At 47.5% G+C, this 17,662-nt stretch overlaps 1 protein-coding gene across 4 annotated transcripts in view; it reads left to right on the forward strand.

The window, feature by feature from the left end:
- Nucleotides 1-17,662, forward strand: part of SLC12A4 (solute carrier family 12 member 4) — a 1,569,223-nt gene that overhangs the window by 616,283 nt on the left and 935,278 nt on the right. For all 4 annotated transcript variants that reach the window (XM_069639659.1, XM_069639652.1, XM_069639655.1 and 1 more), the window contains exon 3: nt 1,451-1,582. In XM_069639659.1, the coding sequence (XP_069495760.1) occupies nt 1,451-1,582 (132 nt within the window). The remainder of the gene's footprint in view (nt 1-1,450; nt 1,583-17,662) is intronic.

Here is a 17,662-nt window from a genome sequence, read left to right on the forward strand (position 1 = left end):
ATTCTTTCTCTGTAGAGGGATGTAAATGAGGCGTATTCGGCATCCCATCCGCTACGTGCTTTGTTCGCCACCAATATTCTGCCTCGGTGCAGCCACAATTGGGCCTCTTCTCTTTTCATCTCAACACCAGTCGAAGGGCCATCAGCGGAATCATAACATTTAACTGGAGGGAGATCTGCGGCGGATGTGATTAATAATCTTAAATCAGATGCGCCAGCTTGGCTTCTCAGACTAGTGCGTGTAGCCATATAGCGTTATCTGTGGGGTCAAAATAGCCTTGGGTTCAAAGGGAGGCAATAATGCCACCGTGCAGTCACTCGAGACGAAGCCCACACAGAGAATATAGAGGTGTACACGCACTTGAGCTCGGCTCAAAGGGAAGCTCAAAAGCAACCCTGCAGTCACTGAGTAAAATGCTGAGCTTAATCCAAGAGGCGGAATGATGTTTTAAAAATGGACAATACAGTACCGTTCGTGCTGTAGAGTAGATATCAAAGCCACTCCTCCAGACGTGCTGCTGCACACAGCTGAAGACGGCAAAAGACTAGCCCCTCCACAAATAACTCAAGCAATATGTATGTTCTCAAATCAGTTCCTTGTACTGCAGTCCTGTTAAAAACGAGTATTGGCATAGCTCACACTTTTTGCTTGGGATAGGTATTGGATAGGCATTTCCAGGCACTGACGACATTTGTTAGATACTCGCACCCATTGTCCAGCTGTTTTGATCTCATGGGCACGTAGTACCAGAATCACAGTTGCTGCCAAATGCCTACTGCAGGACTGGACAAAAGCTTTAAACGTTTGGCTTTGACAATGCTTGTTCTTAAAGGGGCGAATATCCCTTGTTCATCAGCCTTAGCTAATTTTTCCCATCACTGGAAGTTGAAGTCAATAATTTGCGGTGTGCAAGACCCACCTCACACTAAATCCTGTCATCCCTTCTTGTATAGAGTCATGGCAAAATTGTCGGAAATGGTGATTCTGTACAACTGCATATGCTAGTTCTGCTTCTCCAGGAGTATACACGTAACCTACTTATGTCCAGCTTTTCTGATCAGAACCTGTTGTGCTTACATCTAGTATGTAGGTCTTTGGTAACCCCTTCACTTCACCAACCCCTTCTTGCCAGGAGGGATACTCGATACCAACAATCACAACAAATGCTTTCCGAGCTTCATGTCGCCATTCCCGTGGGTGAGCAAAAGTAGCATTGAACGGATTGGTTTTTGGCCATGCTAATTGAGAAGTCTACTCTTGAATTGCCAATGGACATAATTTAGCCAGAATACAAATGCCTCTTCTTTTTATTTAGGGAACAGGTTCTTTGTAAGTCACAGAAATAGTTCAGTGAGTACTTTTTGAAGTTAATTAACCAAGAGAACAGAATATTTGCCCAGTAAACATATATAAATCGTACATTTTTAAATGTCTTTTCTTCTTTACACAGGAAGAGCTTGATATACGACCAAAGGTATCTTCCCTCCTTAGCCGGTTGGTCAACTATACAAATCTTACACAGGGGGCCAAGGAGCACGAAGAGGCAGAAAATGTGGAGGGAACACGGAAAAAGGTTTCAAAAGTAAGTGCAGTTTCAATTAATTTTAAAGTATTAGAAGTTGTTAGTTACTGCTTGCATATTGTTATTGCTAATGCAGTGAGGTTGCCTGGAAGCTGTACAAAAAAGAATATCAACAGCAAAAAAAACAGTGTGCAATCCACAAGAAAAAAATAATTCAGTTTAAGGGAAGAAAGTGTAAAAATACAAAACAAACTATAAACCAAAGAAGGGAAGAAACATTTAAGTCTGAGAAAAGACAGGCTGCAATAAGCCAGTTGTTCAGTGATTTGCGGCAGACAGAGGTCTTCTGTGGGTGTGCAGGGAGTTCCACCGCAGTGGAGGCACGACTGAGAAGGCCGGGTTAGAACAGGCCAGGTGCTTAAACCGCAATAGCGCTGCTTCATGTACCCTGGTCCTTTGTTTGCACAGTAAGTTGGTTGGCCTTAGTTAAACACTCTTCAAAGCTATGCTGTACAGTTTAACTGTAATGTAAAAGTATGGGGTTAACCACTGAAACTGGACCAAATAAGTGGCAAACTGAATTTTTCTAAACTTCAGCCAGCCCTGATTTACAGTGCCAAAACTTTTGAATTTGAAACTTGCACTTATTTTTCCCCAAAAATGACCCAGAATGCAAAGTGCTGTTTTAAAATAGTCAAGACCTGCGAAATGTGACACACGTGAGATGCGGCCAGTTGGCAGTTTTGCTGATGTCAGAAAATCCTTTAGTGGGCATTTGGAAGAACCGTTATGGAGAATCTCTGCCCAGCCACTGAGTAAATGTGTTAAATAGTTATGACATGATTCACGAAATGCGTGATCCGAAATTGAATATGCCTTGTATCTCTTTGTTTTTAATGGTAATTCTTTATAGGGCTTTGCAACTCTTTTTAGGGCAACCTTTAAAACAAATCATTTGGATATTTGTTCATCTGATCTGGCAGTGTGCATGTATCAAAATTACAGAGCACATGTTGGAGAGTTTGGGGAGGATTCTGGCATACACTCTCGATACTCCTAACACAATTCCTTGTTCGAGGGTCAGAAACCTCGGTCTGCTGCTGTGGAATACAGGGACATACCCTTTCAGAGAAATTTTGAACCAATGAACACAAAATATTAAGAAGTGAGCAAATGTACTACATGGTATGTTAGAATGCCCAGCAATGTCTTTTATACAATGTTTTAAGCCCTTTACACAGAATATTTTTATCGACCATTATTATTAACTGACCGAAATTGTACATATATCAACCACTGTACAATGAAAAACTGAGTCAGCCGTGCTCTGAGGCTAACCAACAACATGTAGATCAGACACATAATCTTAATAATGAGCACTTATCTTGTTGGCCTATGACATCTGGTTCTATACCTGTTACAATGCTTCATCAAGCCAGCAGTTACAAACTTCGTTGGATACAGTTTATCTGTGCAGAGATGCCTTGGTGGAAGAGATCTGCTCAACGTTTGGTAGACTTCCACAGTCTATATCACTTGGGGTTGGATATGTAGGTTTTTGTGAATAGTTTAATGCTCCCCCAGTTGTTCATGGGACCTCAAACATTTTTGAAAGACGTTTGGGAACAATCAAATCTCTTCTTCACAAATCTCCCCCAAATTCTCAAACCGTGGGAATTTCGAGTCTGTTGGATTAACTGAGGTGAGTCAGGAATCTAAAAGGGAAGTTGAAGGCACTTTTGAGGTTCCATTACCCCTGTTCTCTAGCCCACTGTGTTCACAGACCTACTGCAAGCATCTGTGTTGACTGAGTTCACGGGTACATGTGCGGGAAAGGACGACTCGATCTTCTAATGTTCTAAAGTTGAGGTAATGAGTAACGATGTCTTGATCAATAACGTCTCCTGTTGCAAACTGAAACCACTGTTTTTTGTATTTTGTTTTTCAGGCCTCAAGTGGAATTGTTCCTTGACACATTATTAATACTTATTTCGCAACTCCACTGTACTCTTTCTTGAGGAGATTAAAAGATAGGGTCCTCCCGCCTAAATTTGAACCTGCCGGCTATGAGTTTTATACAGATGTCTGGAGTAAGATTATTGACTCATTAGTTCTTTTCTTACCAAGGAATAATAGAAAGGTATCTTGTATCGAATTTTAAGTAAACCACAAAATATACCGTGTCCATTTTCAGGCTAATTAAAACAGGATTTCTGTTTGGCAGTTGGTCTTGGAAAGAACAAATTGCCCTCTTCGTGTACATGTTTTGAAGCCCAATATTTCTTCTGCAGCATGCTTTCAGAAACTGTTAACCTTTTGTAATTACTAAGACCAAATAACAAACCGAACACCTAATTCAAGTTGCCCTGAAAACAGTTTATTTTTACAGAACGTTTTGCTGCTTGTTTTTGACATTTTCAATTGTGACTGTGAAACCAGCCCACTTCTTTTTCCTTTGGAAGATGGACCTAATGGATCTCTGTGAAATTTGTTGAGCAGTCTAGTTTTTCTGGAGGCTGTTCAAACATGCTTGTCCGTGCTACAGGGTAATTTCTAAAAACAAAGTGGTCCTTATTATGTAAAGCTTGCACTGGTGCAGAATTGTATCCAATCCATGTTATACCGTTTTTCTCTGCTTCCATATTACTGAATGGAACCAGCCAGGTCCCTGATATTCATATTAACATAAATATATTCTTTTGAGCCTACCTTTTTATTGAATTTGTACAGTGACTTATTCAAAAACCTCATGTTGCAAAGAAGGTACTATCGCTGCAAAGAGTTCACTGCACTATGCCGATATATGCGCAGTCCATTTGTGGCCATACACATGGAGATCCACAAGGAAAGACTGCATACTCCTAGGTCCCGTCCCCTTTGCTCCATACTTAAGGGACATTCCGTCCTGTGGGACGGGATCGGAGTACTTTTGTAAAAAACATCACATTTTTCAAAAATGTGTCCTTCTCTTTTTACGCAGGGTACCGCACGTGGCCGTAACCCCGCCCTCCTTAGCTCCGCCCAGCGCATCGCCCATCAGTCCTTTTCTCTGCACGGTCGGGACTGGACACACTTGCATCTTCGGAAGATTTTTTCCTTTCAGTGTCCTTCTCTCCTGCTCCGGTTTTGTGGTGCTGTAGTAGTCCGTCTATGCCGGTTCATTTAGAATTTCCTTCTTGCTCTTCTTGCGAGCATTGCTTCGCTAGGGCAGATCCCCATCCTCTTTGGTTAGAGTGTTTGGGTCCGGATCACCGGTGGGACTCGTGCTTCTACTGCGATTCCCTTTCGGTCTGGGCACTTCAACGATGTCTGGAGCGGTGGGAGGAGGTGTTTCATCGTGTTCCTCCTCCGCATTTTCAGAGTTTCATTGACGAGAAGAAGAGACACCGGTAAGTTCTTTAGTATTTAGGGCACCCCCGGCTGGGGGACTCCTTCCCGGGGTCTTCCCGGTCCGGGACGGGCTTCCTAAGCTCTATTACGGGGTCTTCTCCTGAGGTGCCTTCCAGGCCTAAAAAATGTACCAGAGTTTTCTCCGAGGGCTTCCGTAAGGGGCCTGCCAGTACCGGATTACAATCCGAAGCCCCTCCTGTGGGTGCTAATCGGCGGCGCAATTCTACTGACGCTGTGGGTACCAGAGCTTGCTTCGAGGTCTCCTTGTCTGGAACTTCGCACACAGACACCGGGGCGTGCCCTAAGGCCTCTGTAGAGGCTTTCTGTTCCGAACCAAGGTTCGAGGCCCCTCTTGAGGGAGCTGTTACCGGAATCTGTTCCGAGGTTCCTCTTTCTGAGGCTAAGGTGACCGACAGAACTGAGAGACCTGTCAAGGTCTTATCTGTGAGGTGGATTCCTCAACGTTCCCATCTTTTTGGTAATACCGGCTCTGTCGAGGGGGCACAGAGTGAGGTCGCTGACCATAATTCCTCTGTTAACGGCTCTTCCGAGGTTCCTCTTCTAGAGGCTAATTTGGCTAATAGTATGTCTCAGAAACATCCTAGGCCACACAGTACCGGCTCTGCCGAGGTTCCTTATGTCGAGGCTAAAGGCAAGTCCCCTGACCCGTTTGTGGAGACCCCTGCCTCACTCACACATGTGACGCAGTTCTCCTCAGACGCTGACAAAATGGCGACCGTTCCCGCGCCAACTACGATGGCCATTTTGGGGTCCCTCCCTTACACCTACGTCATCGACGTCGGGTGCTGGGAGCGTGCTTTCAGGTGAACCTGGACTTCCTTGTGCGAATCCTTTTCGTCCAGTTTATGACTGGAATGCTCGGATGCTACTACCGCACACGGTCTCGCTTCCTGCTACATCTGTTCCCTTGATATATGTTGATCCGGCTGGAGGAGGCCCTTCTTGGCTGCCCTCTCCCTTATGGCCTTGGAGCTACCCCTCTCATGAGCAGCCTCTGCCCACTCTAATGCCCAAGCCTTCCGCGGAGGATGCCTTTTATGGAACATTTCAGAGGCTCATGCACTCTGACCCCATGAAGGAGTATTTCAGAGGTCTTTTTAGGGAAATCTGCCCTCCTGTGCCGACAGTTCCAGCCGTAGCGTTGGTTGTTCCGGCAATTGTCTCTCCTCTACCAATTGGCCCAACTCCAGCCCTTCCGCCCCTGCCTTCCTTGTTTCCAATAGACAAGCCTTTGGCAGAGCCAGATGTGACGCGGGTCGATCCAGACGTGTTGGATGACATGCAAGGGGATCAGGATAGCGAGGACCAGCCCCGCTCTGTTAGAGCGTTCCATGACCGGGTTCTGGACATGTGTCTTCTGGATGTACCAGTACCTGAGGCACCCGCTCCGCATGAGGGGGTGCTTTCTGGGGCGTTCACGTTGTCTCCTCAGGAGCTTACCAGCTAGTTCCTCCAGAGGGACGTTTTGGCCGAGGTCTGCAAGGTCTGGGATAAACCACACTCTGGACTTCACGTTAACAAGAGGATGGACGCTCATTCTAGGCTTCACACTTCGGAAGAGGTAGCCTTAGCGTCTTGCCTGCTCCCTTCCTCCACATGATGGCGGCTGCCACGCTACAATCCAGACCGGCTTCCGCGTCTTCTACAGCAGTGGCCCAGATTCTGGCCAAGGAGGACAAGTTGCTTGACTCCTTTGGGAGAAAGATCTTCACTAATTTTGGGCCCTGCAGTTGCACCAGGCGAACGCAGAGCTCATCTTAGCGGTGGCAAATATGAAAATGCAGAAAGGTCGATTTGAATTTGAGGAGTTCATTCCTGTGGACAAGCTGGATGATTTTAAGGGTGACTTCTCAGATGCCAGGGTTCTGGCACAGGATATGCTCGAGGCCGCGGCACATCATGTTGACACTTCGGCTCGGGGCCTCATGCTTGGTGTTGACACCTCTCGTCAGGCTTGGCTTCATGCCACAAAGTTTTCGAAGGAGGTCCAGGATAAGGTTCTGGACCTGCCTTTTGACAGCAAGGAACTGTTCCATTCTTCAACAGATGTGTAGCTGACTAAGACAGCACTCAAACAGCCAAGCCCCTGTCCATGTTGGTGAAGCCGCCGTTCAAAGCTCAGAGAACATCATCTCAGCCTCGGTCCTCCTCTGGTTTTCGAGGGTTGCTGGATCGGAGGACACGCTGAGTTGTTCCTCTATCTGGGAACTCTCTTCGGAAGCAGCAGCAAGGCCAATTTTTCTCTCAGTCCTCTGCCTCCTGTTCAGGATCAGACGGTCTCCCCGCTGAGAAGTCCGCTAAATGATATTTTTCGGCACTCGCACGAGACCCTGCTGGGAGGGCACATTGCGTCTCACTGGGAGGCGTGGCAGACCATCACCGCGGATCGGTGAATCTTGTTCAAGCGGGCTTCCGCTTGCCCCTTCTCCCTACCCCACCCATCAATCCTCCCTTCCAGCAGTCGGGGACGCCCTCCCTCAGAGCCGAAGTCCAGAAGCTTCTGGATCCCAAGGCAGTGGAACCCGTTCCCCTAGGGGAGCGAGGGGAGGACTACTCCTGTCTGTTTACGGTGCCCAGACCCAACCAGGCGGGCCTGCACACCATCCTAGACCTTTCCCAGTTCAACCTTTCTCTTGCCCAAGAGAAATTCAAGATAAAGTCCTCTCTACAGAAGGGCCATTGGCTCAGCGTGGTGGACCTTCGGGATGCTTATATGCATATCCTCATTTGGAGTCCGCAGTGGGGAAATACCTGCGGTTTTCCATGGGGGAGGAGCATTTCCAGTTTCGTGTGCTCCCGTTTGGTCTCAGTTCGGCGCTGCGCGTCTTTACGAAGATGCCGGTCATCGCAGCTTTTCTTCGGCTACAGGGTGTCAATCTGAAAAAGTGAATACCCTTCATTTGAATGACAGACGTAACTTGATGGCCGTAGGCCAACTGTCTTCTGCACCGAATTATAGAAATATAGACTGCTATGCTTGACCAACAAGCGGCCATTTTAAACGTAGCAAGAATCACCATTTTGCTTATTAACCATTGCTCATTGCTTTCTGTCTAAACTGCTTTGCAACTTGCAATTCTTGCGAATTCTGCTTACTCTGCTCAACTGTTAACATTGTTGTCTGAATATGAAAGGACAAGGTCGCGGGACTGAGGAGTTCGTTGAAACTCCTCATGAGTAGCCCAGAAAGGAATGCCCACGCTACCTCTCCGTAGCCTTGAGAGAGAGAGCTGCAGGGCATTTAATCACTTCACAGGTGCCAGCCAGTCTCGTACGATGGTGGAATATGTTAGAATAAAACAGCTAAAGGCTTGAATTAGTCTCTTCCTACAGCCCCCCTTCGCAAAAACCCTTTAGAGCGTGTCGGCTCCCAGGACACGAATAGTACCTCATAGATAGCAAAGTATGGAATGTGGCTCTTCCCCCCCGTGTGCAGCTTGCTTCCAAGAACAGAACCACCGTCTTCTGTTCAACAACTAAAAGATGCCTCCGCACTTTCTAATTGCACATTGTTACTAGAATAGACATCGAAAGTGTCATAATTGTCTTACTCGTCGGATATGTCCATCGTCATCCTGAGTTCAAAGAAACTTAATAAAGAGGGGTGTTAAACATGACATTGCTGATTGTATGATATGCATTTTGTATATATGTAACTGATGTACGTAATTCGCTCTCTTGCGTCCCTCGAGCTCTAGGAAACTCGCGTCGCGGGGCGTGAGACCAGAATTGGCCAGTTTTGCTTGCAATAAACCCTAGCATTGGGAATTTGAACCTCGTGTCTGGCGCCTCCTTTTTGTGATTGGTTATTGCCTTGTTTCCATAGCACGAGGGACCCCAAGGGGTGCCGTTCAAGATGGCGCCCGAATAGGGACCCTCCCCCACTTGCCCCACCGTATACATTGTAACGGAGTAAAGGCGGAAGAACGGCGAGGATGGGACGATTGAGCCGGGATCAAGAAGTGTACGGGGCGCCCTGTAGAAGTGAGGAGAGATTCCTTCTGCAGATCTGCACACATCTGATCCCTGATCGACGTACCGGGCCAGAGGGCAAAGGATGTGAGGGTCCCGAGACGAGGCAGAAGCCAGAGAAGCGCAGACACGACGTAGGGAGAGGTTGCGTTAGGACAGGCGACTTGTTTTATCAGGTGAGTGATGCCCCGATTGAAGGAAAAACCTGATTTTTGGTAGAGTGTTGTTTTTGCAAATTCAAACGTCCAGGTAAGAGTTAGCTAACGAAAAGGTAAGATTAAAGATACATGCTTCGAGTACTGTACACTTTAGCGGGGCTTTTCAGCTGCGGTAGACAGTCCTTGGAATATGGCCAAAGTGCACCGCCTGGGGGAACCCCGGCTTATGATATGTATGCAAAATATGGTGTGGGTGCGATAATATTTAGTGAAATTTGGCATAGGCAAACTAGAAAGCAACCCAACCATCAGTGGCCGATTAATGGTAGCTTTGAGATTGCGAGGATAGATAACCTAGAAAGGGTGCTAATTAGGAAAAAGCGCGACCCGCAGCTTTTGAGACTGTCAAAGATTGGAGGCGGGAAGCAATGCTCGGACTTATGAATAGAGAGAAGCATGCGCGTAGGCACAAAACGAAGCTTGAGGTAGCAGAAGAAAAGGAGGAGTGGTGGACGGCAAGTCTAAGACAGGAAGGTAGATGTGACCAAATGAACATAGAAAGAATATACCCGCAGCGGGAACTACACATAGCAGACGAATTAATGGAACATGTGCTAACTAACACGGGTCGAGGCCCAAAACCAGAATCTAAACCAAACACGGCAGTAGTGACTGCGCAGGCCCAACCAGTAGCTCTCGTACCCCCTCCCGTAGCCCAAGCACTTCCCCTCACGCGAGCATTAACCCAAGCCCCACCCACAGCTCGAGCCCTCCGACAAGCGCCGACCGCGGACACACAATTTCCCAGCACCCAGGAAGGCCCTTCACAGATGCCACCTGTGTCACTTGTCCCATCCGCACCTCCCGCTCCAGAGACCGATTCAGCACATCCGCCCCTCCCGAAGTCGAAATTGAGACCGGGGAGGCGAGAGGCGGGGCTGAAGGAACAGGATTTGGACGGGTAACTCGAAGCGTGATCAGCAAAGAAAGAAAGAAAGATTGAATTACGGCAAGAGGCAGAAATGTACATAGAAGGAAACGATGGGACGGCAGCATTGTCCTCATTGTATGGGTACCGAAGAAGCGACGAGAGACAGGTAGTGTTGGAATGCATGGGGGAAATTTTGGTGTTAGAATGGAAAAAGATACTTGGAAATTTACTGCCACAGCGATTGTTAGATTTGAATAAGTTAGCATGCAGTGAGCAAAGAGATGAGGATGTAAGAAAACATGTGCACAAACTCATTGAAATGAAAAATGAAATGGAAGACAGATATGCTGAAGTGTTTGCTACACCTGAATATAGTAGTGAGTGTATTAAGAAAGGTAGGAAGGAGGCGTCGAGGTTGTATATGCAAAAATCGTGGCCAAGAGTTTTTTCAGGGGATACAAAGCATTTGCCGGTACCGGGACAAATGGGGGATAAACAAAGATTGCAGGTATGGGTGGGGGAAACAATGCGATTGATGTCGAACAAAAGAACGTCAGTAAAGGAAGTAAGTGAGAAATGTAATGGGTACCCATTGGAGATGAGAAAAGAAGCGATGCGAACGATAGTAGGGGTGTTACTGCAGCAGGTCATTGGATACAATAGAGGTAGAGGAAATGCACAGGGCAGAGGAAATTTGAATAATATGCATGGGGTGTCATTGGGAGTAAATCAATGTGCGTACTGTAAGGAGGAAGGACACTGGCGAGCGCAATGCCCGCACCTACAGAATAGAGGTGGGTTTGGTCAGAGAAGGCCTCATAGAGGACATCAGGGGTCAAACGGCCCAAGCAGAAATAGCATGCAGCAGCAGCAGGGATATACCAATGGAGGTACTCAAAACCAATCCTATGGTCAAAACCAAGCGCAACAGATCTAGGCATTGAACCAAAGTGTTTCGAACCAAAATCAGGGCGGGCAGGGCCAACAGAGAAATGATCAGAGTGGAGGACACCGAGGGGGAAATGGGAATATTTTTGATACACGATCGCTTTGATCGCGATTGATTCAAACACGTATTATAGCAGCAGCGGTGACTACACATCGGACGATGTGTTATTTTCGCGATAGGACAGCCCACGGCAGGGGTCGTAACCAGTGTCTATTCCCGTGAATCAGAGAGGACCCTATGTAGAAATGAGAGTCGGGAATAAGGAGCACCGTTTCCTTGTAGATACAGGGGCACAGAAGTGCTCGATAGACCACCACTTGGTTCCGGAGATACCAATGTCTGGGCAAAAGAATGTTTCGAAGGGATTGTGTCCTCCGACGTATTCCTTATCTATGATATTTGTATCTCCAGCTTGCTGGCCTTGGAAAACATTTTTTCCCAGTAGAGGGCACTGTGCGTCGAAGTCCGTCGAGTAGGTGTTCCTCGACAGCCACCGTATCGACGCCGACGTCATCATACCTATAAATGGCCACGCGCAGCGTCCGTTGCCAAGTTCCGTTTTTCCGTGCTTCGTGTGCCTCGGAATACCGTTGCTCAGTTCGTCTGTCGAAATATAATCATATTTCCTTGAGAAAACCGACTCGTACTCGATGGCTTCCTCCTCCGACCCGACGACTCCTCGGTCCGGTTTCAAAAAATGCCTAGACCGTGGGAAGAAAATGTCGTTGACGGATCCTCACAGGATCTGTTTGTGGTGTCTGGGAATCGAACACCAGTGTTCGGAGTGTGAGGAATGCCTATCCATGACGGCGAAAGCCTTGAAGGAGCGTAAGGGGAAGCTCGAGAGAGGTAAGTCAGTTTTAACTTCCTCGAAAGTTTCCGCGGTAGAGTCGAGACATTAGTCTCCTCACCGTCGAAAGCATTCTGGGTCTAGGTCTCGAAGTGGCTCCCACAACTCGTCGAGGTCTAGACACTCGAAAAAGAGACGTAGAAGATCTCCTTTGTCGTCGTCGTCTTCTAGTTCCCCTGAAAGAGTAAATTGCCCCACAAAACACAGCTCTCAGGCTGAGTGGGAGGAATTCAGAAAAAAGATGCTAAGCGTCTTCGAGAAAGCGGCCTCAACCCCCTCGAAGTCAGCTGAGGGTGATACCCCGGGTGAAAAGCCCAAAAAATCTAAACGCAGCGAGTCGCAGCACCCGGCGAAAGAGTCGACCCGAAAGCGCCATGAGCCATCGGGAAGTAAAGCATCTTCGACGCCATCGTCGAAAGCCCCTTCGAAGCGTAGATCGGCGCCATCGACGCCGTTATCGAAGGTTTCTTCGACGCATCCGTCGATCGAGTCGACGCTGACATTGACGCCGATAAAAGAAAAACCCACGGCTACTCCACAGCCAACGGTTACACCGAGAGCCTCCGACACGACGTGGAGAACGTCGTCGACATCCTCGAGCAGGATTCCGATCCTCTCGAGTTCTTCGAGGCCTCTTCCAGTTTTCTCGACGCCTTTGAGGATTGTTACATCGGCGTCGACAACATCGACCTTTTCAAGACCACTGATGATGGCTCCCTCTGCTTTGGAGATGGGTTTTATACCATTTCACAGGCCAGAGCATCCCCCCTTAACTTCAATTTATGAAGAAAGGGAAGATTCTGATCAAGAAAGGCCTTTTGGGCTGCAGAGGACCACATCACCTGAACCAGAGACTTTTGCCTCTGAGGAAAGAAGGTTGAAAGACCTTCAGGATGCATTACAAGAAACAAGTGGCCTAGACACTTCCCCAGAAGTAGAATTTGTCAAACCAGACCCAGAGGAACATGCTGAAACCCCTTATAGAACCCTAATGTCAAGAATTATGGAGTTCATGGGTTGGTATGCGCCTTCACCTGTTTTTCAACAGGATGACCTCACAGATATTCTAGATAAAGGTCCACAGGAGGATCCTGTGGTTCCCTTTCATTCTGCTTTATAAAGAAAGATTTTAACTAACTGGGAAACTCCTGAAGTTGTCCCTGCGGTTAACAAGAAGTTGTCAGCGAAATATAGGGTATCTGATGCTGACCCTGAATACCTATCTAAGCATCCTACTCCAGAGAGTCTGGTGGTCCAGGCTGCAACTTCATCAGGCAGTACATCTGCATATCCCACTGCTCCACAGGATAGGGATGATAAAAAATATGATGCCATGGCTAAGAAAGTCTTCTCGGCCTGTAGCATGGCTTTAAAATCTGTTAATGCGACTTGTACGCTCGCTAGGTTCAACCACACTCTTTGGGAGTGTGCTTCATCAGCGGCTGACTGCCTCCAGGAAGGAAAAGAAAGGGACGCATTTTTTTTTTTTTTTAAAGATTTATTTAACATTTTCAATTACAAGAATGGGAACCCCAGGCCGTTCCCCAACTCCCCCCCAACTCCCACCCCCCTCCCACCCCGGAAGGTTCTCGTTAGTTCTTCATTTCTGTGCAGGTTTATGTTCTCAATAAGTCCGATATTCTTATATTATGAGGGCACCATTGCTCCATGTAATCTGATTGCAGATATTCAAGTATTTCTCCCCATTCCTTTGTAAAGGTCTCTTTCGTTCCTTGTAATGTATGTGTTAGCTTCTCCATGGTCAGTTGTGTCCATACTTTCTGGAGCCAAGTGAACATAAGTGGGGGCTCTCGTTTTTTCCAGTTTTGGGCTATTGACGCCCAGGCGGGTATTAGTAGACCCATGAAGCCCCGCCATTGTGATTTCCTGAATTTCTTAGCTGCCTGATCTTTGAATCCGCAAAGCCATACTTTTTCGCCTAGGAATTCGACCTCTGGGAATATTTTTACAATTTCCACCTTTAGTTCAGACCAGAAGGCTTTGGTTTCCCGGCAGTCCCACCAGATGTGTCTCCATGTGCCCACCTCCAGGCAGCCTCTCCAACACGTGTTTGTTGTTTGTGGGTACATGGCGTGTAGTCTCTCTGGAGTGTAGTGCCATTGGGTTACTATTTTTATCCACATTTCTCTTTTTTGGACTGATCGGGTCATTTTCGGTATGGAGTTCCATAGGTCTTCCCACTGGCGTTTGTGGATTTCCTCCCCCAATGTTTTCGTCCACTTGACCATGTATGACCATTTGAGTTCCTCCCCAGTGGAGTTAATGAATGTGTAGAGCGAGGAGATCAATTTTCTTGTTCCTGAGTTGGTGATTAGAAACTTCTCGAATGGCTTGAGATCCCTTGTGGCAGCTGTTTTGATGTCTGAGGTTGTGAGCCAGTGTCTTAGCTGTCCGTATTTGTATTGGTCTGCTTCCGTTAGATTTATTAATTCTCTGCAGTCTTCGAAGGACCTTATTTCTTTGTCTTGGAACATTTCGCCTATCTTTGTGACTCCTGCTGCTTCCCATTTCTCGTAGGCTCCCTGTTCCATTCCCGGTGGGAACAGTGGGTTCCGACAGATGGGTGTGTAAGGCCCCTCCACTGTGGTCATGATGCCCTTCCTTGTCTGCTCGTCCCAGGCCTCGAGGGAGGTTGTCATGATTTTGCTTATGCGAAGGTTGGGGTGCCTATGTTTTGCTTTCCATAGTGTTTCCTCCAATGGGGCTCTGGCTACCGCTCTGTCCTGAGACACCCATATTGTTTGTTGATTGTCCCCCAGCCATTCTCTCAGGACCCATAGTTGCGCGGCCATGTAGTATTTGCGAAAGTGTGGAAGGGCCATTCCCCCTCCTTTGTTGGGGCAGTGAGGGTCGCTCTGGCAATCCTAGGGGGTTTTTTGTTCCATATATAGGATGAGATGGCTTTGGTCAGTGCTCTAAAGAATGATTTGGGGACCTTGATTGGGAGAGCCTGAAAGTAGTAAAGCATTTTGGGAAGGATGACCATTTTTATGGCTTGAATTCTACCCCACCATGAAACCATTAGGGGGTTCCAGCGCTCCAGGTCTCTCTTTACCCTTCCCAGTAGGGGGGGGTAGTTCTCATTATATAATGTTTCTATCTTACTGGTTAGTGTGACCACTAAGTATTTAATTCCTTTATCGGCTATTTTCAGGTTTTGCGAGATTGCTATTCTTTCCGTTGCCTGCCCCCCTCCGGACAAGAGCAAGAGTTCTGATTTGTTCTTGTTAATTTTGAGGCCCGATATCGCCCCGAAGGTTTCTAGCTCTCTAATAGCTTGGGGAAGTGCTGTTCCCGGGTTCCTAAGGGCTAGCAGCATGTCATCTGCGTATGCTATTACTTTGTGTTGTGAGCCTCCCATTTCTATTCCCGTAATGGCTTCTGTCTCCCTTATTCTAGTTAGAAGTGGTTCCAGGAAAATGGCGTATAGCAGAGGGGACAGTGGGCATCCCTGTTTTGTGCCTCGTGTTATTTCTATTTTGTCCGTGACCGCCCCGTTAATGGCTATCCTGATGGACGGGGAGGTGTAGTTGGCTTTCACCATTTTTATGTACTGGTCTCCGAAACCCATATGTTTTAGTGTTTTAAATAGTATTGACCATTCCACCCGATCGAACGCCTTCTCGGCATCTAATGAGAGCAGGGCTGCTTGTGTTTGGGTGATCTCGGACTTCTCAACCAGGTGTATTATTCTTCTCAAGTTGTCATGCGTGAGTCTCCCTGGGAAAAATCCTGATTGGTCTGGGTTTATTAGAGACGGGAGAAGTGGGGATAACCTGTTTGCCAGAATTTTAGTGTATATTTTTGCATCAATGTTAATCAGTGCTATGGGGCGGTATGAACTGGGGAGGGATGGGTCTTTCCCTTTTTTGTGGAATACCAGGACCTTTGCTTCATTCATTGATTGGGTCACGTTGCCCTGTTCTTTAAAGGTGTTTAGAAGTCTCGTGAGGACGGGGATAAGCAAATCTGCATATTTTTTATAGAATGGGGCGGTGAAACCGTCTGGTCCGGGTGCCTTCTCTGTTGGGAGTGCCGCAATTGCCTTTTTTACTTCCTCCTCCGTGATCGGGTTCTCTAGTGCTATTTTGTCTTCCTCTGGGATTCTTTTTAAGGGGAGGGATTGCAAATAAGCGTCTTGGTCTGCTTCGTTCGGTTGTTCCGAGGTGTAGAGATTTTGGTAAAAATCCTTGAAGATTCTCCCTATGTTTGAGGTTTGTGTATGTAGTTCTCCCTGCTTGTCCTGCATGCTCATTATGTTTATTGACTTTTGTTTCTCTCGCAGCTGTCTTGCTAAGAGTCTGTCCGCCTTGTTGGCTTTTATGTATAGCCGTTGTTTTAGAAATTGGAGGGATCTTTCTGCTACTTTTGTTCGAAGCATTTCCAATTGCCCCTGTGTGTGTTTTAGGGCCTTTTTTGAGGCTCTAGTAGGGTGGGATATAATTTCTTCCTGTATGTCCGAAATTTTCTTTTCGAGTTCTTTTTCCCAGCGGTGTCTTTGGTTGTCTTTGGAGGCTTTCAGGGCTATGAAGTTGCCTCTGGTCACTGCTTTGAATGCCTCCCAGACCGTGCTTAGTGGGGCCTCGCCTGTGTCGTTTTGTGAGAAGTATTCCGTTATCTTGTCCCTAATCGATTCTCCCATTACTGGATCCTGTAGGATATCCTGTGGTAGCCTCCAGCGCCACAGCCCTCCTCCTTTTTCTGGGGTTGTTAACTCCAGCCACAGTGGGGCGTGGTCCGACAGGGATATCGACCCTGTTTCAATATCTTGGATTTTCCCCATAAGACCCACCGAAACCCAAAAATAGTCTATTCTTGACATCGTATTGTAGACGTGAGAGAAGTAGGTGTAGCCTCTCTGCTGGCTCTTTTGCAGTCTCCACACATCGCAGAGTGCGAGTTGGTCCATTTTTTGTTTGAGTCGTTTGGAGGGGGCGCCCTGTGTGGAGGGGCCCGCTGTGCTTCTGTCAATTTGTGGCTGCCATGCCAGGTTTAGGTCTCCTCCCAAGATCACCTCTCCCTTTGCGAAGCCCTCTAGCTTCTCCAGAGCCTCTCGAATGAATCCGTCTTGTCCCGTGTTTGGTGCATAGATTGTGGCCAGAGTTAGATGGGACCCGTCCAGGTGGACGTTGACCATTGCTAGTCTCCCTTCTTTATCCGTGTGCCTGTCCGTTAGAGTGACCTTTGCTCCTTCTTTAATGGCTATGAGGACTCCCGCTTTTTTGTCCGTGGCATTCGATTGTGCCCATATCCGATATCCCCTGAGGCGTATATTCTGCTTGTCCTGTGCTTTGATGTGCGTTTCTTGTAGCAGGAGGATGCTCGCCTTTTCTCTCCTCAGCAGGGACTCCACTTTCTTTCTCTTTATCGGGGAGTTCAATCCTCGTACGTTGTATGTTAGGATTCTAAGTTTTCCCATTTCGTACTGTGAGATTGGGAGAATCCCAATTCCTTACGATGTGAGAACTTTGCGTCTTCCGGAATCTTTCCCTCCCCCCCTCCCTCACCGACCCCCCAACTTCCAACTTTTGAACGTATAACTTCCCGAGGAGGGCCCGGGTACCTATGGTTGCTAGGGCGTTACGCCTATCGCTCCCGGCCCTCAAAGTGCTCGGTAACAGTTTCGCGGGGGGTCCTAAACCCCGCATGATCTCAGACTTTCCTGAGTTGCGATCCCAAGAGGGCCCTTCCCGGGCCGCCAATTAGTGTTTTCCGTGGGCTGATGTTGAGTTGTATGATTACCCATTTTGCTTCTTTCTTTTCCGTATCTCTTCCCATCCTCTCGGCCTTTTCTGCAAGCCGCCCCTTGTTCTGTCGTGCGATTCCGCCGTTTCCTCTGTTTGTATGT

This window comes from Ambystoma mexicanum, chromosome 1q, assembly GCF_040938575.1.
Source record: "Ambystoma mexicanum isolate Mex_15411 chromosome 1q, UKY_AmexF1_1, whole genome shotgun sequence".
Lineage (NCBI taxonomy): Eukaryota > Metazoa > Chordata > Amphibia > Caudata > Ambystomatidae > Ambystoma > Ambystoma mexicanum.